Source organism: Aspergillus multicolor, assembly GCF_047715735.1.
Source record: "Aspergillus multicolor strain CBS 133.54 unplaced genomic scaffold BDW74scaffold_5, whole genome shotgun sequence".
In the NCBI taxonomy this organism is placed as follows: Eukaryota; Fungi; Ascomycota; class Eurotiomycetes; order Eurotiales; family Aspergillaceae; genus Aspergillus; species Aspergillus multicolor.
Genome location: NW_027395956.1, coordinates 1,090,038 through 1,115,522, shown reverse-complemented (window position 1 = coordinate 1,115,522; position 25,485 = coordinate 1,090,038). Strand labels below are relative to the sequence as shown.

Genomic DNA, 25,485 nt, shown 5'->3' with positions numbered 1-25,485 from the left:
GGATCATTTGTTACTACTTTACGATAAAATTTTCATAGGATGAATAGAATGAATTAATACCAATATTAACTAGTCCAACGTTTACAAATCCTAGACCCTTGATGCCACTAAGCATGAATAGCCTCCTGCACCCTCGGGTATAGCTGCACCATCTGCGCATACAAATCTGGATGTTGGCTCATCATAACCTGCGGATCCCAAGCCATGGCTGAAAAGATCGTCTCAATGCCACTGCTGACTGGCGTGAGCATGATCTGGCATATCTGCAAGCCAATCACAAAGGAAAATGCCATAATAACAGCCGTAAAGTCCCCTCCGTCGTTGTACGCGGGGTGCGTAAATTGCAGATACAGGTACGCTAGTAAAGCACACACATAAGACACGAATACTGAGCCCATGGTCAAGACCGGGCCTACGAGGCAGTCGGCGACCAGAGCATCGATGCCCCGGTCCTTCATCATAGTCCATGTATCTTTCGAGGATTGGATGTATGGCTTTCCGTAGAGCGCGATGTGACAGTAGGCATATCGGTTGAAGAATGTTACGAGCCAGTCAAGGAGCGAAATAAAGCAGCCTAGGATCCAGAAGCCGATGCTCCCAATGAGGTTGCCTTCGGATGCTTCGTGGCGCTGAGCGACGGAGCAAGCCTGACGCAAGCAGTTTATGATTGCGACGATGAGGCTGCCGAAAGATATACTGCCAAAGGAATAGGTGGTTGCGCGTTTAAGAGCACCCCTTGTTGCGTGTGCGGGCATGCCGCGGGGAGAATTGGCGAAGAAGTACCACGACCCATAGACTCCTGCGATGGTCGTGTGGATGGTATTCTTGAGCCACTCACTGAACCAGTACATGGCGAAAGTGACATATACGACGAGACCGATGACGCGGGCTGTACTACAACCGCCGGAGCCATTCCTGCATGAGGGGCTCACCCCGGTATTATCAGGCTCGTAGGCGACGTAAATAGCTACCAGAGTAGCCGAGAACCAAGCCGCAAAGGCAACAGATATGATCCCACCTAGGGCACTTACAAGGAACATGTGCCCGTACTTTCGCGAAACATCCATACTCGTCCTTAGCATGAATGCCGTAAAAGGGATGCGCGGGATCCAGCTGATAAATGCGATGATCGCAAACACGCCGAAGATGAGGAACACGACTCCACCTCCATATTGCTTGCGCGCGATGTAGTATATACCCGTTGCGAGCGCGAAGACGATGTTGAGGATCCCCGTGGCCCAGATAAAGAACTTCGGAAACGTCCGCGCCAGCAGGAAGTAACCCCATGAGAATGCGAGTGCAACACAAAGGACGAAGATGAATAGGATCAAAGTGTTTGTGTCCAGAGAGAAAGAGTTGGCCGAATCGTAGATTCCATCGCCATTAAAGGATTTGTACTTCGAATAGTGGTAGAGTGAAACACCGGAGACGGCGACGTAGCCTAGGAAGACAGCGATGAGCTGGTTCACCAAAGGTTAGCAATCATCTCTAGCTTTGTACCTAAAAGAAAAGGGGCATACCAAAAGACCGGCCCAAATGTCGTTGAACTTGGGCTTCTCAATCTTGAAGGCATCGTCGAAGCCGTATACTGACTGGTTATATGTGGGCGGAGGCTCCTGGGGAGGCTTTGGCTCGGGGGGTCTGTTGTTGCCATTGTATTGAGGCTGGTAGCCGGGATTCGGCTGGGGGGCTTGACCGTAGGCAAGGTCGAAGCCCTGGTTGGGGTTGTAATAGCTGGCTGCCTGTCCGCTCATGTCGGGTGGTGTGGACAGTGTATGGACAGGAAACAGGGGAAAGTATGCTACTGAAAGACACTTTTCATTGAAGAATAAAGTTATTAGGCAGCAGTCGTCATGGTGATGCCACCATTCAAAGTCCAAGGAGGGAGCAAGGTACAGTTACAGTGGGCGAGCGCCGATCCAAGGTTCGTCCCACTCAGCCCTACAATCAAGATTCCAGATTCAAGATCGACGCCTCCAATTGATTGGACTGGCCTATGTACATACATCAATAGCGCAAAACCTAGTACTCCGTAGATGGTCGCTTTTCTGCTAATGGGGAATCAAGGAATATACACGAAAGACCGGGACATGGTGATGTTCCACAAATTCTTCTTCAAAAAATGGCTGCTGCAATATCGCGCAGCTAGATTAGAAATTATCGTAGGCGGCATTAGGTTAGATAAGTGCGTCACCGGAACGCATGGTGCTTCATCTGGCGCCACGAGTCAGCAAACGTGCGCTCAATGCCTGGAATCGGAGTCCGAGATCGCGTCGGCCACTCGTCCGTTGCTGCATGGAGTGTGCCCTTCGTCAGAGCCTGTGATCGTCGCAGCTTGTCTTGGCGAACGGCTGCGCGGCGTGCGTCTCGAAGTTCGTCGATGCGACCTTGGCCAACGCGGTTTTTCCGCGAGAAGCTCATGTCGAGCAGCGCATTGGCATCCAATAGTTTCTTGGGCACTGTCTGCACGACCTGGAAAACCTCCATGGGATCCGAAACAGCCATGATGTCCCGTTCGCAGGCCTTGAAAATCGCCATCGAGACGCGGAAGAAGGTTTTGGATCCTTCGTAAAAGAATACGTCCCAGACGCGCAACGTTGTTTCGAGAGGTAATGTGCCAATAAAGACAGACATCAGCCAATTTGTTAGACCAAGGGTAATGTCGGGTAGCCGCGAGTTCACAGACAGAGGTGCGCTCCTTTTGGTTCCCGTGTCCGCGATTTTGTTGTAGACGTTCGGTAAAGTCTCTTTCAAAAGAACCATGAGGATCCAAAGATCGATATTGGCGCCCTCGAGGCTGATCTCGTGTGTGCTCGGGAGGTAGACGGATGTAACGATATGCAGCATCCAAAACGCTTTTTCCTCTGGCAAAAATAGCAAAAAAAGTCCAGTGATGAAATTGAGGGACTGCGTGTAACCTATCTGGGGGTTATGGATGGCAAACGCGTATAGAACCCTCCGCAGTGACCGAATCATCTCAGTCTCGACTATAATAGACGCCGCACCATTGTCAAAGCCAGGCTCTCCTGTTTGCTCCGGCTTGAAATGGACATTGTCGGGGAAGGTCCGGTGTAGATCACGCTCAATGTGCTCCTTGTCATCGTTGCTCGGGGTTTCCATGGCCTGGCGAACGAGGTCGTCATACAATCCAGGGTTTCGGTTGAGATGTTCGTAGCCGCCAGCGTACCAGAACCATGCCGCGCCTCGAAGCTCGGCTGGGATGCCTTTCCGTACGAAACGCTTCACCTTGGGAGACTTCGGAGGAAGTGTTGTAGGATTTTTGGGGTTTATTCCGTTCTCTCGGAGCAGCTCAGCCCACTTCATTCTTCGACTTGCAGAGAAATCGGCGTACGAGGCACTCCATGCCTCGTACTGATCTATTGTAACGTATGAGGTCGCTTTGCGGAAGCCGTAGCAGTCTCTCGCTCCGGTACCGATAGCAAGTGGTGGAGGCACTACTCCGGGGAGCATAACTTTTGTTTCGGCCAGCCGAGGCGTTGGAGGAGGTTGAGACGGTATCGGCTCAATGGACTTGTCGACAGATCCTTCGGGGACCTCGGAAGACTCGTCCACTGCGTTATCTGCAGGCGCATCTCCTAGAAACTGTCGGTCTAACGAGTTCCGTCCTTGCGGATTCACATGTGAAGGATCTGCTGCCGATGCCTGTTGCTCCAGCATCGTCGCTAGAGGCCCGTTAGGCGGGTCTAGTGGGTTCTCATCTGAGTGCGCTTCCAGATCTTGTTCGTCCGTATGCGTGTCAAAGTATTGCTTGCGGGAATAAACATCGTCTGGGGTGCCCAGTTGTGAGATTGTTGGCGGCGGTGGATAATCAGGTATAGGATCGAGGTTATGCGAGGAATCAGACAGGTGGTCATCGTCTAGAACAAGATCCGCCGGAGGAAGTGTACTCAATCGCTTCACTTTAGGATCACTGAGTAGATCCGGTGACGCTGGCTCTTCAGTCACGTCACTAAATCCGTCCAGGTACATGGAGATGGCATCTTCAACGCTCATTCCCTCATCCTTCTCGTATGATCCATCCGGAGTGTCCGGGGACAAATCGGTAACCGAGCTGCTTTTAGTAAGAACACTGCTTCGCTCTGTTCCGCTGGCGTGCTCAATGCTGGAGCGCGATGTCTTGGCAGAGTTCACGCTAGAACGGAGCGCGTCCCCGCCGTACGGATCACCGCTGTACGGGCTGCGCGGTAAGGCGAGTCCATGGGAGCTAGGTGGTTGTGCGAGGCGGGGTCTGGACCGTTTTTTATCCAATCTCGCAGTAGATATGGAAAGAGGTACGTCTGTGTGTTGTGACGGGGGCGTATGACGGGGCAAGCGCTCGAAGTCGGCCTCTGGTGGCCTTCTCCGCTCATGCGGAGTAACGGGTCGTGTTTGCGAGTGAGGTTTGTAGTATGTAGGTCGATAAGGGGAGCCATCATCAGCGTAGTGTCGGGGTAATGGGGAAACAGCGCGCGAAGCAGAATCGACTCGAGGAGGGAGATGGTAGGGAGGATATTTTCGTGGGGATCGAGGAGACTGCGGAGGAGCTGGGCGATGATGGGAATGCGCAGGGCGGAAACCGTCCGCAGTTGAAGGACGAGGGTATGGAGGATGGGCCCTCAGAGGATCGAGGCGAGGAGGATTGGGGATTCTGCGACGACTGGAGAGCTCATGGCCGCCCATCGGACCCGGAGGGGGATATCGAAGAGCTCCATTGCTCGTGACCATTGCCACGACCGGTAAAGAGACAGTCTGGTTTTGACATTTGTTGACAAGAAGGATCGTAAGCAAGCAGTATGCGGGAGTCGCCGTGGAATAAAAAAAGCCGTTGAGGTGGTATGTGTTGTCGTGGTGTTGAGTAAAGAGTGTAAAAACGGGGCCAGCTTAGCTACCGGGCAAAGGGAGATGAACGAGAGTCGATTCCGGCGCGAGATTCAGTTCAATCCATGAACAAGCAAAATCACAATCCTACCAGAGGGTGAAAAAAAGTCTCCATCGTCCAGTCCGAGGGGAAAGGAAAAGAAGAGACGAGGACAGAGAGCGAGGGCGAGAGGGTTAAAGTGGGAAAGCTGAAAAGGGGAAAGGAAAATCAACAGCGTCAATTCGGCCTAGTGCGATCTCAAATACCGCGCCTGGATGAGCTCAACGATGTTTCAAAATAATAATAATATTCTTTCATTGCCGCTGACGGAGTTCCTACTAACTCGTTTGACAGCGTCTCTCTGCAGCCTCGTCCTTGCGTCGGACTTTCTCCATCACGGGGATCCCAATTTCTCCCAATTATCAGCTGGAGGCGCCCTGTCTCGCCCTGTCCTACCAATTATTCGGTCACTTGAAGCAGCACTCGAACCGGGTCTGCGAGGCGCTGTGATGGGTCATCCTGAGCCTTCTAATCGCGTAGCCTACGTCGGCGCTTATTCTGCATGTCTTCCTCCCGATCTGATTGATCGTACACTTCGTATACGGTAGTCTTCGCGAACCGTGGACAAACAGGTTGACGACCGTTGTTCAAGCGTGGGTCCGAGCCGTCCCGTCAGTTCTTCGAGTTCACTCATCCAGTTCCCAGATTTCCTTGCTGTATCCATCAAATTGGTTGTGATGCTGCATCTCATATACTTCTTTCTTTGTCCGGAGGAGCTCCGTGACCGTTAGCTCACAATGCCGGCAGGAGTCTGAGTTCCCGTCTCCTTCAACTCGAATTCTCCGTATGCAAACAAAGAACTCCCCAGCTCATCTGACCCAATGACAGTCAATGATGTCAACAAACCCTGTTCTCTGGCGCTTATCCCAGATTCAAATGAATCCTTCGCTCGAAGCGGTTCGCGGCCGTCTCCGAGTGGGTGGCAGTTTCAGCTTGTTCCCCATCTCGGCCCACCGTTGAGGTCATCAGGAACAAGATTCAGGGACCGGCGACTCGGTTTAATTGCGATTGCTCGCATCGAAGTTCTAGAATACGGCGCAATATCCAGGTACGGCCGGTCCAGTCCGAGATTGATTATTGATGACAATCAAGATGTTGTGCAGCGTTTGTTGCCTTCCGAGTCCCGACCGTTAGCGGATTCGTTTCAAGAAGAGCTAAACAAAAGAGCTTGAGTCAGTCAGGCAATTGCCGGACTAACGAAAGATGGGTTCTTAGCTATATTCTCGCATGCCCTTAGCATAAGTTGGGTCTTGTGCCCAGTGTAAACAAACGGCTTTGTTGAGCACCCGAAGTGTGATTGCGATGGCCGTCACAACGAAGAAAGAGCTAATGACCCCACGATCAAGTCGGAAGAATCAATTGACACAGTTTTTTATAACCTGAAGCATTTAAATTGCTCTTACTCGACTAAATGAAAACGTTAGGTGAGCCATGAACTGGAGGTTAAAGTTTGGTTGGTAGAGCTTTGGGTGCCTGTTCCTGAACCTTTGCCTGCTAGGCAGCATGCGGCAGCCTGGAGCATCAGGCGACGAAGGTTTCTATAGCTTGTGAATCGTCCACTTTTAAAGCTTCAATCTTTCCAGTCCTTTACTGCAATAATCACTCCTCAATCTCATTGGCATTTGGTGGCCTTTTGTTGTGTTTACTCCTGCAGAGCTATAACAGCGCCACCGCGAGTCAGCTCATCTTAGCGGCTCGTATTAAGCTTCTGGTCCCCTTAACTGTCAACCTCGTCTCCCTCCTCCAAGAGTATCGTTTTTTGCAGTGTCAATTGCAGTCGATCGACGGCATGGCTCCAAGATCGTTCAGAAAACTTGTCATTGCCGTGAGCGGCACTTTCCCCGGCTACAGACAAGGTCGGCTCTTCTGCGGCGTTCAATCCCGAAGATCTCAGTATTGCACAAACCGTGAGCTGACGCTTGATTCTTCTGCAGCCGACTTAAAAACTATTATAGAAGGTCAGGGTGCTACTTTCACTACCTCTGTCAGTACAGACTGTACGCATCTGGTAACTACCCAGAGGGATGTCGAGAAGAACACTGCCAAGTGTGAGTCAACAGCCACAACTTGCATCACGCTCGAGTTATCTACTCACAAACGCCTTGATTAGGCCAGCATGCTTGTGGCTTGCAGAACTGTGAAGTAGTTTCTCTCGACTGGCTGCTTGAGTCAAACAAGGCAAAGAAACCGGTCTCAGAAACGTCCTACCGTTTGGGGTCACCCGCCAACAGTCAAAACAACCAGACTGACGGCGTTCCGATCAAGACGGAAAAGAAGCGAAGTGTCAAAGCCGTACAGGATAGCGGCGAAGATGAGGCCAACAAAAAGCCTAAACATATCGTGGAGGATGCGCAAGTAATCACCTCAGAAATGGCCGCCAAGGTCAAGGTAGAGGTTGATGAAGGCTTTTATTCCAGCGAGGCTATCTGGAAAGGTGAGTATCTTGCTTCCTGACGCAGAAGCAAAGGCTGACTCGAGTGACAGATCCTACGGTCTTTATTGATGATACAGGCCTTATCTGGGATGCTACGCTAAACCAGACTGTGTCCGCTGCGAACAACAATAAATTTTACCGCATCCAGGTGTTGAACTCCAAGGACGGCTCCAAGTATCAGACCTGGACTCGCTGGGGCAGGGTTGGGGAGCATGGGCAATCTGCATTCTTGGGCTGCGGCACCCTTGACGATGCCAAAAAATACTTCGAGAAAAAGTTCAAAGACAAGTCCGGCCTCGCCTGGAAAAATCGTCTTGATCCCCCGAAGAGCAACAAGTACACCTTCATTGAGCGCAACTACGAGGAAAGTGACGATGAAGATGAGAAAGTCGATAACAAGCTAGTGAAACAACCGTCCAGTATTCCTCCGAGCAAACTGGCAGCCCCGATCCAGAACCTGATCAGCTTTATTTTCAACCAAAAGTTCTTCCTCGAGACCATGGCCCAAATGTCGTATGACGCCAACAAACTACCCCTTGGCAAGTTGAGCAAGAGGACATTGATGGCTGGTTACGAAACGTTGAAAGAACTAGCGGAGCTTGCAACTACACCAAGCCTAGCAGTTTCTAAATACGGTATGCAATTGCGACCTGCTATGGAGCAGCTAAGCAACCGCTACTTCACGACGATTCCCCACATTTTCGGCCGTAATCGACCGCCGGTGCTGGACAATCAGGCCTACATCAAGAAAGAAGTCGAGCTGCTGGAGACTTTGACAGACATGGAGATTACCAACAGTATCCTGAAAGACGCGACGAAGATGGGAGATGTGAACCCGCTCGACAGCCAGTACGCAGGTCTTGGAATGCAGGAAATGACACCACGTAAGTTGACCATGAGCAGACGTGTGCAACTGGAACTAACTATGAACAGTGGATCATGCCACGTCTGAATTCCAGGAGCTTGAGAAGTATCTCTCAGGAACGCGTGGAGAAACTCACGGTGTGAGATACAAGGTCAGTTCTGCTGTCTGCTCCTAATTTCGAGTCTTGTTAACACTACTCCAGGTTATCGACATCTTCCGCATCGAGCGACAAGGAGAGCATGATCGATTCAAGTCATCATCATACGCTGGCATACAAAACAGCAACCGCCGCTTGCTCTGGCACGGCTCTCGCAGTACCAACTACGGTGGTATTCTCAGCCAGGGTCTCCGCATTGCGCCTCCCGAGGCTCCCGTAAGCGGCTACATGTTCGGAAAGGGTGTGTACTTTGCGGACATGTCTAGCAAGTCTGCCAACTACTGCTGGAGCCACAACAGTGATGGGAAAGCTCTTCTTCTGCTGGGTGACGTTGAACTTGGCGACCCTATCTACGAGCTCTACGGTTCTGACTACAATGCTGGAGACAACGCAAAGAAAGAAGGCAAGATTGCAACCCTAGGAAAGGGCCGAAGTATCCCCGCTGGATGGAAAGATGCTGGCTGCATCCATCCAGATCTCCAGGGTATCCGGGTTCCCGACGCAGACTCCGGAATTGCAAACCAAGACTCCAGTCAGAGCTACCTGATGTACAACGAGTACATCGTGTACGATGTGGCGCAGATTCGACTGAGATATCTTTTCTTCGTCGACATGCGGTAATCTGTTATTTTGCATTTTCTTTAATCTATGATTTAGGGCAGCGGCGCAAAAAAGCGGGGATTTTACCTCTATTCATGACTCAGTTTCCATGGTACTCGTCGTCATCTTCTTCAATTCGCGTTTCAGATCTGGGATCTGGAATTTGTATTCTACCTTTTTTGTCTCTTTCTATTTTCTTGTTGTTATCCGGCAAGATTAAGAGCATAGTTCATTGTAGCTTTTTGTATGATATGTAATAGTCTTTCTATTATTGATTTGCTATTATCTTGCTCATGGAATCCAATGCTGTAGCCATACTGAACAGACTTTGGGCCCATATATCATGAGGTACCGTTGTTCAGATATATATTTTCTCGACCTACTCCAGAGTAGATCCACGCAATAACATCGAAGAGGTATATACAAAACTATCCAACCCCCAGAAATCATGCTGCGTACCTAGCCCATCCATAATATTTCCTTCCCATGATAGCCGTAATTATCATTAATCCCGATCCTTCCGGTCCGTATTCCTTTACCCAGACACCTAAACATGATATGAAAAAGCAAACGAGTTGCACTAAGTTGGTCAGGCGTGTATCAGCAAGCCCAGCCAGCCCTTATCAGCCCTAAATCTACGCTTTCTCGCCCGTAATCCGCTTAATGACGAAACCCAACACCCACCCCAGGATCTTCAGCGCCACCTTTACTCCCCAGAACATGAGCGAGAAGCCCCACGACATAAGCTTGAGGATTCCTCGCGCGAGACCCGGCAGCTCTTCCGCTTCAGTCTTGTTCTTCTTTGAAGTTGAGGATGTGTTGATGCCGTATTTTTCCAGGTCGATTTCTTCAACCGCGGGAGAGGTGGGTGAATTTGATTTGGCTTTGGCTTTCGCTCGTCGGTGGCGGGAAATGGCCAGTTTCGTGCGGAGGGAGGAGAAGGATGGAAACCATTTGTGGTGAATTCTGGTATTCGGCGGAGCTTGTATCTGGGTTTGACCCTGTTGAGGGAGGGTGAGAGGTGGAGTGACTGAGGAAATGTTGTCATTATCATTATCGTCGCGCTCTGCAAGTGTAGCGAAGAGCTTGGGTCTACCGGTATGTGTAGGCTGGGGTGGCTGAATTTGCGTCTGCGTTTGTGTTCTCGTAGAATCGTAGAAGGCCATATCTGCGAGCACAGGGTTTGTAGAGACATCTGCCACTGCGACGGCGAGGATAGCAGCCACGACGGAATCAATTGCATATAGAGAAGGGATGCTATTATTGATGGCGGCCGCAGATATGGACAGGGTCATTGTGCGTATGTCGAGGGAGGCAAGGGTTTCGTCTGAGTCTGATTCGGTCCCTGATAGCGGTAGGGTAGATGTACGCGGTGATGCTACCGCAGCGACATCATTAAGATTATTGAGGATAGGGGCGGTAACGAGAATCGTCGGCGCTTGAGGCCGTCCCTGTACTTGGGATGTTGGCATCGAAACGCTGATATGTAGGGCGCCCATGTTTCTGTTCAACGACGGGTGCCGTAACTCGTAGATCCGTTTCATAGCGTTCCACGAAAGCTTACACGACTCTAAGGCAGCTGCACGCTTGAGAGCATTTGTTTCGACCTTCGCGGCGTCGGGTGGAGACAGTTGATGCTGTCGAGACAGCTCTGTTGCCTGGTCAATTGCAAGCATGGCGGCGAGCCGCGAAAAGAGATGCGAGATAAGACCGTCATTTGGAGGCTCACGGCGCCGCCGATCCTCGAGTTGTAACATCATTATCGGGATGCTATTGTTTGGAATGGAAGGGTTTCCTCTCGTGATAGATATCTCATTGGTGGAGTACGTTTGCATGGTATAGAATGGCGAAGTTGGGTCGCCAAAAACGAATGTAGCAGGGTCGAGGCTGTTATACGTATCGAAGTCAGCTCATGGTCCTATTAGCAGGGGGAAAAGAAGCATTGAGGCCTACCGCTCCATCCGAAGGGTGAAAGCCTTTGAGATATTGTCGGCTCTTTGCCCATTTGTGGTATCCCATAGTACTTGGAGCTGCTCGGGAGACGAGTATTGAATCTCGACAGGAGATAGGATGCTGGGAGGAAAATCGTGGACATCGGATGGCACTGTACTCGGACCAAGTACCCGGTCAATCTCTGGCGCTGGGGTTATATCAAGCCTGAGCCCGACAGGTCTGTGGCGAGGCCGTGAGAAGTTGCTGGAGACTCTGTTTTCGTACTGTGTGGAATTGAGAGGCGCGTTAGGGTTGAACTGCGGAAACATCGACTTGATGGGGACGACCGGAGAGACAGAGGGCGGAGGAGGGCTCTGCGCAGGCCTGAGTCCCAGCCCATCGTTCTGTTCTGGAAGGCTTGATGATGATGACGGATTGGCTTCATTGGCAAGCAATCCTCCTCTCGTAGCTTGCGGGCTAGCACTATATAGTGACTCGTTCGAAGGCGTCTGTCTCAACTCTGGAGTAGCTGAGCGCGGTGGCAGCGGAGGAACGTGTGCTTTCGGTGGAGGTTTGATGCTATGCGGCTCGACAACTTGTATTAAGACAGCTTTTGCCTCAGATTCCTTGCCCTTGAGATCTTCGAGAGGACTCGCAGAGGTCGACAGGGTGTCGAGTGAGGGTCTTCTGGGACCCCTGCGAAAAGGGTTCTTGGGCACCCCCTGGGGAGCAGGGGGTGGGAAGAGCTGAAACTGGGAGTTGTTGCTCATGGCTGCTGCTCAGACTGGCTGGGTTTGTAAGCACAAGGCCTGCTCTATGCAATACCGGTAATGCCGCGAATAAGAAGCAGTGGCAGCCGTTTCAAATGGACATGCACAGCAGCCGCGTCGGTACATAAACCACGAACCAGTCGCTCAACCAACGGGGCAGAAAACGACAAAAACAAGAGAATATAGAATGCCAGCCTCGAGCAACGTCAATTGAAAATGTGGAGTGAGCCAGCCATCGCTATATGTATACCACCATGCCGTCCGCACGAGGTCCGACCTCCGGCCGACTTAATAGAGTGCGCGCCAGCCATGTCTTGGCTCAAGAATCGTCACAAACTTAGCTCGGTGGAGAATAAGGGTCTGAAATGTGAGAGGCTCCTGCATGTGTGAAGAACGAGCATTCGTCCTGCGTGTTGTTCCTGAGAGTCCACGCGGGCGCTTAACGCTGACACCTCGATGGTCCGTCGAAGATCTGTCGGTCCCAATCACAGCGGGGGGCGTTCTCGCAGCTGCAGCGCTTAGAGGGTGCTAAAAGTAGAATGCTGATTTGCTGTATTCCAAGCGCTGGGCAACTGAAGGATCTGAGTCCATGAACGAGGGCTTCCAGGCCATTAGGTATGGCTTACGAAGAATGGCTGTGATCGGGATTGGTTGTTAATCGGTCGCCGCATTCTGTATTTGGATTAGATCCTTCCAATAACAGGAAGGTGCATATTCTGAGAGACCTGACCATGGCTGATGATAAACAAGGGCATGTCTGTAGATGAGTATTGTGGTCGTTGAAGCTGAAGATTCCGAAAAGTGGGTTGAAGCCGAATCCCGTCTGCAGGCGCCGCCCCCGGCCAGCGTCAAGACTTGCATGGCACTAGGGTATTGTACATTGTCCAACTCGCGAGTCTATCGAACAGTCTATTTGCAATCGTGACACATAATATACAAAGAATCCAGGTCTAAGCTTAGCCTATTCCTGGACTCGGGGAGCCAACCCTTCAGCCATTGCAATGGCTCCCTCCATATTTCCTTTATTGTACAAGAACAAGCCTTGCAGTGCGGCAGCACTAGTGCTCTGCGGCGGGTCGGCTCTCTGGCCGTTCTCATCCTCAATGAGACCTAGCTCCTGGAGCCGATCAAGGAAGGCTTGTTTATAGGACCCCGTCGTGTCCAAATCCCCATAGAAACGCTCCCAGAAACAGATGGCCTGGTAGCGAGTGAGCTCGCCAATACGTACGGTCATGTCTACCCGGCCCGGACGGACAAGGGCCTCGTCCAGACGCTCCACATGGTTAGTGGTCAGGAAGACAACTCGTTCCTCTGCGCTCGCAACACCGTCCAACGCATTCAGTAATCCAGAGAAGGTCACGTTGGCACCGCGGTATCCATCCTCGTCTGTTTGGGTCCGGCGATTGGAGAAGGCCGCATCCACATCTTCTAGAAGAACAAGGGTCCTTTTGGGCACTATAGTCAAGAGTCGATTGAGTCGGTCGTCGGTCATTCCTCGTTCACTGAGGTTCAGAATAGCAATGTCGTAGTCCAGCTCTCCTGCCACGGCCTGGATAAAGGAGCTTTTACCCGTGCCCGGGGGTCCATACAGAAGATATCCTCTGCGGTAGGGGATTCCACGGTCATGATACCACGTTTCAGTAGCCAGGAAGTCCTTCACATCGTCCACAATTCGTTCTTTCACTCCCTTGTCCAAGATCACGGAGTCTAGGGTGCGTTTGCGTCGCGGGTCTCCAAATGGTGTCCACATTGCGGTTTCGGCGCGATATATGGTTGTCTTTCCTTCATTCGCCCTCACAACATATGCATGTGCTTCCGCGAAAAGGTCTTCGAAAACATGACGTTGGGAGTAGAGCGTAGTAAGGGTCATCGTCTCCCACGGCCGGCCGGTCGAGATCTCCTGCGCTTTAGACTCCCGCATTCGGTTGACGAAAATGAATGTATTTTGATAGCGGAGGACATGACGTCCAAGTCCTGGAACTAATGTGAAATGGGTGTTGATGGCGCCGTTGGAGTGTTTTACCGTCTTGGTATCGACTGAAAGTTGGCGCATCCTCGGAGTGATTTTGTTCAAGAGCGAGTCCACGAAGCCAGACCCGCTGGCTTGGGACCGAGAAGCGTTGAGTTGCGATTGTTGATATTGTGTCATCCAATTCAAAAACCATGGGTATGAATCGTCCTTGTGTGTGATTTCAACATCGATGAGCATCCGTCTGCGGATCAAATCCGCGCCACGTCGAAGGCCCTGTTGCGCAAGCCTCGCGCCAACTCCGAGTCCTGCAAGGCCGAATCCCTGATAAGTAGAGAAAATCGTTAATCTTCTGTTTATGTTCCGAAAAGCCTCAGTTTCAAACATTTCTTACCGCTGTGAAAAAAGGGTTGCTCGTGAGTTGGGACATCAGTCCTCCATCTCCGGTCGGTTGCGCTGCAACCCTGATGGCCTCATTTCTTCGTTGGACAATTGCATCCCCAGGTGACGACACCCCTGAGGATATTGGTCCAGTATGGTCCGCCCCAATCATCGGGAAATCATTCGGAGACGAGACTTGAGCTTGGATAAACTCTTTGAGAGATAGTCCCAATTCGGATTAGCATCTAGGGTCGGCGCTAACACGGGCCGATCTGCTGCTTACGGAGCTCCTACGTGTAGGTAACGGAGCAAGCTCTCGGGGCTACGGAGTACGGAGTAAATGTCCTCCATCTTACCTACAGAGCGTGCGCAGCTTGCGAAGAGCCCTGGAGCCTGGGGCTGTGGAGGCCTGAAGCCTTAGAATTTGAATGGCTCATCGGTAGTTTGACTGCGCGTGCGGATGAATTCCAAGGCTTGGTGCCCGGTTCTGGAGGGATACTATTCGGGGATAACGGCTATAAGCATAAGATCCGAGTCGCAAATGCCATCAGCCATTGTCTGGCTGATTTTGAGCCATAGTTAAGACGAGGCGCATCCTGACCTCTCAACATCCTCGGTGCAGCACACAAAGGACATATTATACTCCGTAGCCCGCCGATCCTATATAAGGTGGTCATCCGGGCACAGCAACCGATATGCCACCCTTCCCGCGACTCTGGTTTCGATTTCGATCGTATAGCAAAATACCACCTCCTTTCCCTCAAGGCTCCAGGCCTGCCACCATCATCAGCAGGAGCTCGTCTACGGCAGCTGTTTTATACGCTTTGACAGTATCCGCCTCTGCCGCGTCTTCAGTTCCAGACGATGCCAGCGCAAAAGCGCATCATGTCAAAAATGGTTTTGACAATCCTTGGGAGTAGGTCGCACTGCAGCTTGGCCATGCTCTATACTAAACCAGCCACATAGATCGTTCACCTCACCCTTTGATAAGCAAACGCAGATCCTCTGGTGAGTCTAGAATCTAGCCAATTAGAGATTCCAATTTTGACCAAGTACAGGCGCATGCTGAGTGGCAAGGCCAATATGCCTGATACCACCCCGCCAACCGTCCCCATACAGAAACCAGAGTTCTTACCTAGTCGTGAAACCACTGCACTGCGAGCAACGTGGCTTGGCCACGCCTGCTACTATGTTGAGTTTCCGGGTGGACTCCGAGTGCTGTTTGACCCAGTCTTTGAAGATCGATGCTCTCCATTCTCATGGCTAGGACCGAAGCGATATACTGAGCCTCCTTGTAAGATCAAGGACCTACCTACAATTGATGTCGTTGTGATCTCTCACAATCACTATGACCACTTATCGCTTCCAACTGTTCGGGATATCCATAAGCGGCATCCGAACTGTCATTTTTTTGTTCCTCTAGGTAACAAAGAATGGTTTGAGAAGACCGGGATACCGAATGCAACGGAACTTGACTGGTGGGATGAACGTGACATACTGCTTTCTCCGTCGCAGTCTGCCACTCAAGTAGAGACAACGGACGAAAGTGCCAAATTTAAGCCGGCGGACATCACTGCTCGAATTGGCTGCCTACCTTGTCAGCACCTTAGTGCCCGAACACCGTTTGATCGTTGTAAAACGCTCTGGGCCTCGTGGTACGTCGAATCCGGGGGCCGCAAAGTATACTTTGCCGGGTAAGCAATCTTCAACCATTTGTACCACCTGTGTAACGGCTAACTTGGATGCTTTGTTCAGAGACACCGGGTATCGATCAGTGCCAACACTGCCAGATGACGTTGACGACCACGGTCCAGAACATAATTACCCTGTGTGCCCTGCTTTCAAGCAAGTGGGCGAGTTCCGGGGACCATTTGATCTCGGTTTGATTCCCATCGGTGCGTATCAGCCGCGATGGTTCATGAGTCCTATGCATGCAGACCCGCATGATGCCGTCGAGATCTTCCGGGATACCAAATGCAAGAAGGCTCTTGGTATGCATTGGGGAACTTGGGTGTTGACAGAAGAGGATGTCCTTGAGCCTCCTCGGAAGCTCAAAGAGGCATTGAAGAAGCACGAATACCCCGAAACTGGGGTGTTCGACATTTGTGATATTGGAGAGAGCCGAGAATTTTAAGAGGATCGGGTACCTCAACGGAACGTTTCCCCGTGATTTTGGTATATAATCTACCTTGATCTTCGCTGACTGGTCTGATACCCCTGTGTAATAATATTTGAAAATGCTACCAGATTTCCATATTTATTGTTGACGTTGCACACATTGATTTCTATTAGGCACCTTTATTTACTGAGTTGGCATTCAACTTACAGTGCTTTCAGGATCTTGAATTAATCTTCGCACTCAGCTTCATTGCTATGGAGACCTTACCCCCCAACTCACTACACCACCATAAATCTGGACCATTCACTTGCTAGCGCCATTCACTCACACGCTCAAGTCTTAAGTAAGTCTGGAACATTCAACATCCTCCACAGTCTTTCATAACTCTTCTTTCTTTGAATCCTATCCATCAACCCCTCCAAATTACTCTATACAAGAACCTACTCTCGCCTCAAAACACTCTGGACAACAGGCACCGTTCTCTTTCACTGATTCATAACCCAAAATGCCAGTCATTAACCCCCTCGCAATGCACCCACCTGACAATACCTCAACATCCGTCGGGAAACGCATCGAGCCTCCACCCCGCCATCCAGGACGCGCAGCAGCAGCAAAACCTATCCCCAGAGACAACGGCGGTGATGGCTACTCCACAGAGTCCGAAGAGGAAATCATCTCTGAACTCGACGAAGCAGCTCTTGCGCAACTCCCTCTCCATCTCCAGAATAACATGCGCGAACTTCAAGCCGAGCGAGTCAGTCGGCCGAAGGCAGAGCAACATCTAAGCTCAAAACAACTTCAACACAAGCTCCGCTATCGTCTGCATCGGGTGGATGAGAAAGTCAAATCCAAAAAAGAAACAAAGTGCGAACCAGAACTCAACTTAAAAGGCGAGGAGTACAATGCATACTACGCAGAGAAATGGTTCAAGAAGACTCTTGCGAAGATCGCTGCTACAAGAGAGCTGGAGGTTAAGCGTGTTATGGAGGGTTCCAGTGACAGTGACGATAGCAGCTCCCGGCGTCGAACTTGGTGTGCCGTACGGCACGAATGGGTTCCTGTTGCGCATGGGCAGCGACCAGAATCGATAGAGAACAGAATCATTGAAGGCAATGGGGCTGCAAATATCAGCGGAGCTGGAGGTAATTGGGCTTCTAGACTGTGCGGCATTCCAGATCGGAAGGAGAGTTCTCTATATCAGAAAGGCACGGTGGTCACCGAACAATATCTACTTACGACCCGCCATGATTGCGGAATGTCGTCGCATGAAGGTTATATGTCGTGGAGGTGCGCTGGGCCGTACTATGTGTACGAAAGTCGGACTAGTCAGGAATGTTCCCACCAGCCGGAACCGCCGGAGCAGTCGAGTGAGAGTCTTTCATCAATTGTGTCGACCGCCCGGGATCGTGTACGCATGAAGATTCGGCGCGTCAAGAATGTCTTCAAGAGGTGACTTTGCTGGTTTGTGTTAGTTGATGTTAGGTTTGTCCTGCGCGACAATAGGGGGCATCTGTGAAGTCAACTAGGACCTCATTTGCGGTCACATGTATCTAAGCAAGATCTGGAGATGGGAAAGTTCATTCAAAGTTAGGAGCATATATTAGCAGTCGTTGAAGTTATTGAGACTGCCAGATATCGGCTTGATTCCTTAGGCAGTAAACAGGGGAAGTAAGACTAGGCCAAAAGGAGGTTAGTGGCGGTGAGCTTCCAGTCCGCAATCCCACTTCGAGCAGCGCTGGAAATTTGAGGTGAAGGCGGGCACAGCAACTCCAGATATCATACCCCAGAGCGCGGCTGTTTGACGTTTTCATCCCCTGATTTGGATATATCCTATCTGTCGCCGCGGGTATTTGTGTCGCTTTTCCGCTTTCTTTCCATAATACCGCAGAAACACCGCCAAAATGCAGGCACCGGTGGTGGTGATGAGTACGCTATCCGACAAAGTTGTCCCCCTTTTCTATACAAAGTTAACACAGCCTAGACACCAACTCCAATGAGAGGCAGGTCGGTCGCAAAGCTCAGTTGTCGAATATCACTGCCGCAAAGACGTACGTGAACTTTCCAGTCCCCCGCTCCGTCCTAACGCATTTTCAGAGTTGCGGACATTATTCGGTCATGTCTGGGACCCAAGGCCATGCTCAAGATGCTTCTGGATCCTATGGGAGGAATTGTCCTTACCAACGATGGTCACGCTATTCTCCGAGAAATCGAAGTCTCCCACCCCGCCGCTAAGAGCATGATCGAGCTCAGCCGTACACAAGACGAGGAAGTCGGAGACGGAACGACCACCGTTATCATTCTTGGTATTTTACATTGCGTATTTGACTACACAATTGAAGGATGCTGACTCTTTAGCTGGTGAAATGCTCGCCCAGGCCCTCCCTCAACTCGAGCGTAACATCCACCCCGTCGTCATTATCTCCGCCTTCAAACGTGCCCTCGCCGACGCCCTTGCGATCGTTGAGGAAGTCTCGCTCCCCGTAGACATCGATGACGACAAGGCTATGTACACTCTTATCAAGTCATCCATCGGCACAAAGTTTGTTTCCAGGTGGTCGGACCTGATGTGCGATTTGGCGCTGAAGGCGGTCCGCACTGTGTCCTTCGACGCCGGCGGTGGTAAGCGAGAGGTCGACATCAAGCGATATGCTCGTATTGAGAAGATCCCCGGTGGTCAGATCGAGGACAGCGAAGTTATTGACGGTGTGATGGTCAACAAGGATATTACCCACCCCAAGATGCGGAGGAGAATTGAGAACCCCAGAGTCATCCTGCTGGACTGCCCATTGGAGTACAAGAAGGGTGAATCACAAACCAACATTGAAATCTCGAAGGAGGACGACTGGAACCGTATCCTGCAGATTGAGGAGGAGCAGGTCAAGCACATGTGTGACGCCATCCTGGCTCTGAAGCCTGACGTTGTCATCACCGAGAAGGGTGTCTCTGGTACGTCGTCTATCCATTGGGAATAAATATTGGCTCTAACATATTTAGATCTTGCGCAGCACTTCTTGATGAAGGCCAACGTCACAGCTATCCGCCGAGTCCGGAAAACAGACAACAACCGTATCGCTAGAGCCACGGGTGCAACGATCGTCAACCGTGTGGACGATATCCAGGAATCCGATGTCGGTACCGGGTGCGGTCTCTTCGAGATTGAGAAGATCGGTGACGAATACTTCACTTTCCTCAGGAAGTGCCAGAACCCCAAGGCTTGCACAATCCTTCTCCGCGGTCCCTCCAAGGACATCATCAACGAGATCGAGCGTAACCTCCAGGATGCTATGTCCGTTGCGCGAAACGTTATCTTCCACCCCCGTCTTTGCCCTGGCGGTGGTGCCATTGAGATGGCTGTTTCCGTTAGGCTAGGCCAGCTGGCCAAGTCTATCGATGGTGTCCAACAATGGCCTTACAAGGCTGTCGCAGATGCTATGGAGGTCATCCCCCGAACACTCGCACAAAATGCTGGCGCCAGCCCAATCCGAGTTCTCACCCGCATGCGTGCTAAGCACGTTGAGGGCCAGACCACATGGGGTCTGGATGGCGAGTCTGGCGCTTTGGTTGATATGAAGGAGTATGGCGTCTGGGAGCCGGAAGCCGTCAAGCTTCAAAGCATCAAGACGGCTGTCGAGGTGAGCATCTTCCTTTATCCATCTATGAACTTCCACTAATTTCTGATAGTCCGCATGCCTGCTGCTTCGCGTTGATGATATCTGCAGTGGTAAGACCGCCCAGCAGGCGGCTGCCCCCGGCGGTGGGGATGAATAGACATTTAGGGCTATGGAATAAAAACGCGTACATAATGCCATGATACTTGATCTGTATGACTATCCTAGACTAAAATTACAATGGGTATCTTCATATTGTACATCTTTCTCGGCGGTCCTTCATTCATCATGAATGATCACACCAGGCGTCTCAACAGCCTCCACGCTTTGGTCACCATGACCTTCAGCTCCGTTTGTCGCTGGCTTTTCCTCTGTAACGTCCATCTCATCCCCCTTGCTCTCATCGCCGCCTCCAGAGCCACCTTTCTTTCCGCCCTTCGCCTTCGCTTTATTTCTTTTCTCTCTCCTCTTACGATTCTTCTCCGTCTTCTCCTCGTCCTTCCTCCTCACCTCATCCTGCTTCCTCTGCCACTCAGCCCCATCCTTCTCCCTATCAACCTCATCCTGCATAAGCCGTAACCGCTCATACTCGCGCCGCCGACTCGCCTTGTACACGTGGAACTCTCCCGACCCAGCACCAGCGGACGATCCCTGCACGTTCGCGACTATCTCCGGGGGCGCCGGTAACGACGAAGCTGTTCTCTGAGAAGGCGCCGAGGGAAGCTTTATTTCTTTGGAAGGGTCTCGGAAGAGAGAGGTGATTGCGTTCGCTTGTTCGCCGTGGGGGGTTACGGCGCGCCGCTTTGTTGGGCGGTGGCTGCGGGGGTCGGCGGAGGTGGGGATTGAGCTTGGGCCTGGCTCAGACATTGTGGTTGCGATTGCTTGTGGACTTGGGTTTCGGATGGGATGTGGTAGGACCGTAGGGTGGTAGTTTAAACGTGTTGATTCGGCAGATGGTGAGGTTGCGCCGGGACGCGTAGATCTCGGTGCCCGGGCTTGAGGTGTAAGGTCCAGATTCGAATCTCTGGTGCCGCTGAAGAACTGGGGACGTTTGATCAGATCTCGTACGTAGATTCGCGACGGAAAAGGTAGCTCTGCGTGTGATGGCGTCGATGATGATGGAGGAGCAAAAAGTTGATGGTTCTGGGCGGGTCAGATCGTCAGTGGTTAAGCTCCTCGGCGATTACTCCACCAACAGGATGCCGTGGATGCCACCCTCTACTCCGTTCCAGCCACTGATACATCGATGAGTTTGCTCTCTGCAGCGGTCAAGATCAGAATAGCTTTGTCTGTGTTCGGGGTCGAGCCTGGTAGCTTGGTCGACGGTCGGTCGCAGACAAAGCGACCTGCATGTGACAGTCAGATGGTGGGCTAGGCAAGGCCTCCTCCAGTCGTGCTGGGCATCGCCAAATCTCCCTCCCACTCTCGCAATCCTTAGGTCTCATCGCTTTAACTCTGTCGTTGGACTCTTGTGCTCTCTATGGCGGCTTGGTCTTGGATAGCCTGATTCTTGCCGATTTCTCATCTTTTAAGCAAGCTATCCGGAAGTCATATACCTCCGCACTATACGGGTTCGACTGTCCGGCTTATTTGTCAGTGAGATTCGAGGCTAGCTACCTGCGCCTTATCTCTTTCACTGCATGGACACCAGGGGATTCATCCGGTCTTCGTGCGTCGTTCAGAGATAGGTACATGTCAATTGCCAATATCAGATTACTGAGCAGGTACCTCAGTATGGATTCTGCATCTGCCTCGTCGACCACGGCCTCAGAGTCTAAGACTCGAGTCAAGGTACGTAACCCTGAAGTGGGAAATGCGTATACAACCCATGCCGACTCCTAGCCTCCAAGTTCTTTTGCGGCGATGTCTGTTATCTCAAAGCCAAGCCCTCTTTAATAGGGCATGTTCTGGTAAGTTGGGCAAGGTTTTTGCAATAAATGGACTAATGCTGCGACTAGAGAAGCCCTCATGATGTACGTTATCTGGTCTTTTATGCCGTATTCCTCATCAGTGCGCGGGTTAACGTTATCGGAAGCATCAAGAGCCTGAGTTGCTGGCCGGTCTTTTCTCTGACGATCATGCTGATGCTTCAGAAGAGGATATTGATGCTTTCATGGCTACATCAACGGTAGGTTCAGAAAGTCCTCCGGTTTGGCACATTCTAAAATTATCAGCCACCTGAAGGACACGTTTTTGTATTATTTATGCAATCTTCGAAAGGTGGCTCTCTCATGCATGAAAATGAATTGGAACTCGTGGACCGTGTCCACGGGCTTGGGGAGATAGTCAAGCGCCATTCCAACACAGACGATGCAATGAGTGGCACGATCATCGGTACATCAGCGAAATGTACACTCGAGCCAATCATTTATCGGCCTCGCGATTCTATAACAGGAGATTACCTGCCAGTGAGATTTACAGAGAAACCTTACGAAGGCTTCGAAAGCTCTTCTACATCAGAGGAGGATGGCCCTACCTTGCTCTATGATGTACCCCAGTTGGAGCTGCGAAAGGACGAAGAGTTCTTAGAAGGTGACCATATCGTCTACCGTCAGAAGCTGGGTCTTATCCAGGAAGTAGAACATGACGTGGTTCTCCTCCTTCCAGACTCGAGCGTTGTGTCTCCTCTGGACCCATACGCACTAGAAATTTCAATCTCCAACTCTGCTTCTGCTCTCTCAAAAGCAGGTGCGAAAAAGCGTGACATGGGACACGGAAAGTACGAGTGGACTTCGGAGACCGACTTCACGTATCCTGGAGAATCGGTATTCGTCGAAAAATCAAATCTCAGCAAAGCGGATCGTCCCCCTGGAATCAAAGGATCAGTAGTCCAGGGTTACGTTTTGGCAACACCCGCAAAGAGCGTCCGCGTACAATGGGAATGCTCCAACGTGTTTGCTGACGGGCATGAAGACCATGGTCCTACCAATGAGTCACTGCGAGTATCTTCCTTACGGGGAAATGCCATCGTCTGCGATTTCACACAGTCAACGAGCCAAGAATCTTTGGTAGGAAGGTCTGATTCAGTGCTTGGTATCGGTCAACGAGTCCGCTTCCGTGACCCAGCGCTTGCTGAAGCGAAGTACTCGGGGTTTTGCCGTATCCCAGCACATCAAAGCTTTGGGCATGATTTGAACATATTTCAGATCGTCTCGGTTAGAACTGAGGTTATCGTACGATGGCAGGACGGAAGTTGCACTACTGAAACTGGCACTGCCCTGCAACCAAGTGACGCAGGCTTAGACGAAATATACCCTGGTTCCCTTGTTGCCATGAAAGATAATGTCAGCATTGTCGACTTCGGCCACAGACCTAAGAGAATAATGCCACGCGTCGGCCATGGCCGGGTGAATGAGACACTACACATAAAACAACTTGGCATCGTTCAGACGGTCGACAGCCGAGAGCGGACAGCGTCTGTCCGCTGGTATCTGGACACCGATGTCCAGCTTTTTCATGGTGGGAAATCGCTTGACCCAGCTTCTTCCTTGGGTCGATTGGGTGACGAATTTACGAATGTGTCCGTCTATGAGCTTGCCACTTTTCCTGCCCTTGGAAAAGACCTGGGTGAAGTTGCTATTGTCGTCCCGACGTCTGTCAGTCAGTCGGTCGTGTCTTCAGCAACGCATGATATGCCTGAAACGGCTGCATCCCGCCGCATGGGCTCTGTTACCCCAGATCCGTTTTCCAACTTGGCGGCATACCTTCAGTCAATAAAACTCTCAGTCATATCCTCTGACTGGTTTAAACATACAACTTCGACACGTGCACCTTCTTTGCGTCGGAGATATAGCATTCACAACGATGATGATGCGCCTTCCAATGACTTCTTTGGCATGATAGTTGCCAAGGATTTCAGTGGCAATGTCACGGTCAGATTGCCAAATGCCAACGGCTGCCGTGATATCCAGGTTTCGTTCGAGAGGATTTTGGTGGCCTTTGAGCCCCATGGACCCCTGCCTGGCAATGCACAAGATAATTTACCAGGCTCATATGAGAATGATGATGATCCTTTCGCTTCCAACGCTAGCAGCGACTGGACCACGGACGATGACAGCGAAGCTTTATATAGTCCTAGCGAGTTTATTCATACTCAAGGGAAAGAACTCAAGGTTGGGGTAATGCAAAGTGGGATGATGACGACGGTTTCAGAAATACGTCTCGAATGTTCTTCAACGCCTGACGAGGGAGAGACTGTTATCAACGACACGCCGAGCCCTACATCTACACGGCCCAGCTTGCGGCCCATTCTTCACTTTCCTTTACCATCATCGTCTCCTCCAGGCTTCGCTGTGCTGGATGATCTACCTCCCGCTGATCATCACTTCATAAACAAAGACATGTCTGACCCATCAATACAGCGGATGAAGCGCATTCGTAAAGAATTCGAGATCCTCCAGACTTCACTGCCGCCTGGAATCTTCGTGCGATCTTGGGAATCGAGAATGGATCTCGTACGGATATTGCTTATTGGCGCGGAGAGCACACCATATGAGCATGCTCCGTTTGTGATTGACATGCACCTCCACTCGGCGTTCCCGATCTCACCTCCCTCGGCACACTTTCATTCGTGGGCGACGGGGCAAGGGTCTATCAACCCGAACCTGTCCGAGGATGGCAGAATCTGCCTGAGCCTTCTCAATACTTGGCCGACCCAGGACCTCGACGAGCGGTGGTCGCCAAGGTCCACCGTATTGCAGATACTGGTATCTATCATGGGACTTGTCCTTGTCAAGAACCCATTCTACAGTAAGTACTTGCCAGTACCTTTGTTTTTTTTTGTTTTTTTTCTCGGGCTTACACTCTCTAGACGAAGCCGGCTATGAGAACCTCGCTGCTGAGGGTAGCAGATGCATTGAAGCGTCTCAATATACGGAGAAGGTATTTCTGATGACCCGCAGTTTTATCCTACGTGCACTCGAGCACCCCGTTCGTGGTCTTGAAGATGTTCTAGCCTGGAACTACGTCCCTGGCTCTACCCGTCCACACTTGTTACGCACAGCCATCGAGAAAGCGCGGCAAATGATCGAGCGTCATGACAGCACTTCTAAACATCTTGACCCGGACCCTCTCGCATCTGCGCTCTGTTCCCGGCTTAGCCTAGGAGGTGTTGTGATGCTTCAGAAACATCTTGGCGCTCTTGAGAAGCTGGAGCGGGACCTCATTGAGCGGGTGGGCTTGTAGGCAAGTACTATTGCTGATCCAAATGACCTGTGATCTCCGATAGTTCCCTATCAGCTGTTCCCTCCGGATATAATTTCTATTCCTCACATAGACTTTTTAATAGACTGATAGGCTTTTTATCCGGACAAAGAGAAGATAACATTGTCGCTTCCCTTCACATCCTACTCTGCTGGGGCTCACTCGTCTGTGTAAAGGCCACGGCAGGCATGCCAACTTGTGTTGCGGTTACAGACATGTCAGAGTCCTCGACTATGAAGCCCATACGGTTGACGCTATATGGACCATTTGCCAAGCCCTGTTGATTAACCACTTAAGAAACCCAGATGGTAGACCATGAAGACAACCCCGAAGCATACATGTTCATGTCATAACCTCGTGCAAGGATGCGTGTGTGAGGGGTACGGAGCCGATACAGAGTACTATGTCTCACACGCCTACTCCGTAGTACAGACGCTGGATTGTCTCGATATTCTGCACTTGTTTTAAGTATTTACCATGATTCGCCACGGGAGTATATTAGAAACTTGATTACAATCTTATACATGGCT

The 25,485-nt window shown here is 51.1% G+C and overlaps 9 protein-coding genes across 9 annotated transcripts; 5 read left to right on the top strand and 4 right to left on the bottom strand.

Annotated features, from left to right (window-relative positions):
• Nucleotides 1–107: 107 nt before the first annotated feature.
• BDW74DRAFT_166558 (uncharacterized protein) lies at nt 108–4,725 on the bottom strand (the record flags this gene model as incomplete). Its single annotated transcript, XM_073726578.1, has 3 exons — nt 108–1,460; nt 1,521–1,749; nt 2,195–4,725. The coding sequence occupies 3 exons, from the start codon at nt 4,723–4,725 to the stop codon at nt 108–110; spliced, it is 4,113 nt and encodes a 1,370-aa protein (XP_073586714.1).
• Nucleotides 4,726–6,522: 1,797 nt separating this feature from the next.
• On the top strand, nt 6,523–9,268 carry BDW74DRAFT_148354 (putative poly(ADP)-ribose polymerase PARP). The gene is made up of 6 exons (XM_073723695.1): nt 6,523–6,774; nt 6,853–6,966; nt 7,029–7,352; nt 7,403–8,236; nt 8,286–8,368; nt 8,420–9,268. The coding sequence occupies exons 1-6, from the start codon at nt 6,708–6,710 to the stop codon at nt 8,993–8,995; spliced, it is 1,998 nt and encodes a 665-aa protein (XP_073586713.1). The 5' UTR covers nt 6,523–6,707; the 3' UTR covers nt 8,996–9,268.
• Nucleotides 9,269–9,362: 94 nt separating this feature from the next.
• BDW74DRAFT_148353 (uncharacterized protein) lies at nt 9,363–11,467 on the bottom strand. The gene is made up of 2 exons (XM_073723694.1): nt 10,928–11,467; nt 9,363–10,861 (listed from the first exon to the last, which is right to left on the bottom strand). Exons 1-2 carry the CDS (start codon nt 11,233–11,235, stop codon nt 9,610–9,612), a joined length of 1,560 nt encoding a protein of 519 aa, XP_073586712.1. The 5' UTR covers nt 11,236–11,467; the 3' UTR covers nt 9,363–9,609.
• A 1,027-nt stretch (nt 11,468–12,494) lies between these two features.
• Nucleotides 12,495–14,292, bottom strand: BDW74DRAFT_148349 (bifunctional AAA family ATPase chaperone/translocase BCS1). The gene is made up of 2 exons (XM_073723693.1): nt 14,040–14,292; nt 12,495–13,969 (listed from the first exon to the last, which is right to left on the bottom strand). The coding sequence occupies exons 1-2, from the start codon at nt 14,196–14,198 to the stop codon at nt 12,638–12,640; spliced, it is 1,491 nt and encodes a 496-aa protein (XP_073586711.1). The 5' UTR covers nt 14,199–14,292; the 3' UTR covers nt 12,495–12,637.
• A 93-nt stretch (nt 14,293–14,385) lies between these two features.
• Nucleotides 14,386–16,400, top strand: BDW74DRAFT_148346 (putative Zn-dependent hydrolase/oxidoreductase family protein). Its single transcript, XM_073723692.1, has 4 exons — nt 14,386–14,942; nt 14,993–15,034; nt 15,085–15,720; nt 15,782–16,400. The coding sequence occupies exons 1-4, from the start codon at nt 14,722–14,724 to the stop codon at nt 16,158–16,160; spliced, it is 1,278 nt and encodes a 425-aa protein (XP_073586710.1). The 5' UTR covers nt 14,386–14,721; the 3' UTR covers nt 16,161–16,400.
• A 152-nt stretch (nt 16,401–16,552) lies between these two features.
• Nucleotides 16,553–17,761, top strand: BDW74DRAFT_148345 (uncharacterized protein). Its single transcript, XM_073723691.1, has one exon. It carries the CDS (start codon nt 16,651–16,653, stop codon nt 17,596–17,598), a length of 948 nt encoding a protein of 315 aa, XP_073586709.1. The 5' UTR covers nt 16,553–16,650; the 3' UTR covers nt 17,599–17,761.
• A 146-nt stretch (nt 17,762–17,907) lies between these two features.
• Nucleotides 17,908–19,973, top strand: BDW74DRAFT_114396 (chaperonin-containing T-complex subunit CCT3). The gene is made up of 6 exons (XM_073721866.1): nt 17,908–18,071; nt 18,127–18,193; nt 18,240–18,448; nt 18,501–19,091; nt 19,140–19,777; nt 19,827–19,973. Exons 1-6 carry the CDS (start codon nt 18,047–18,049, stop codon nt 19,911–19,913), a joined length of 1,617 nt encoding a protein of 538 aa, XP_073586708.1. The 5' UTR covers nt 17,908–18,046; the 3' UTR covers nt 19,914–19,973.
• Nucleotides 19,925–20,824, bottom strand: BDW74DRAFT_114423 (PRKRIP1 family protein). Its single transcript, XM_073721867.1, has one exon. The coding sequence runs from the start codon at nt 20,618–20,620 to the stop codon at nt 20,033–20,035; it is 588 nt and encodes a 195-aa protein (XP_073586707.1). The 5' UTR covers nt 20,621–20,824; the 3' UTR covers nt 19,925–20,032.
• A 971-nt stretch (nt 20,825–21,795) lies between these two features.
• BDW74DRAFT_148341 (ubiquitin-conjugating enzyme E2) lies at nt 21,796–25,476 on the top strand. Its single transcript, XM_073723690.1, has 3 exons — nt 21,796–21,881; nt 21,928–24,502; nt 24,564–25,476. The coding sequence occupies exons 1-3, from the start codon at nt 21,867–21,869 to the stop codon at nt 24,935–24,937; spliced, it is 2,964 nt and encodes a 987-aa protein (XP_073586706.1). The 5' UTR covers nt 21,796–21,866; the 3' UTR covers nt 24,938–25,476.
• Nucleotides 25,477–25,485: the final 9 nt, after the last annotated feature.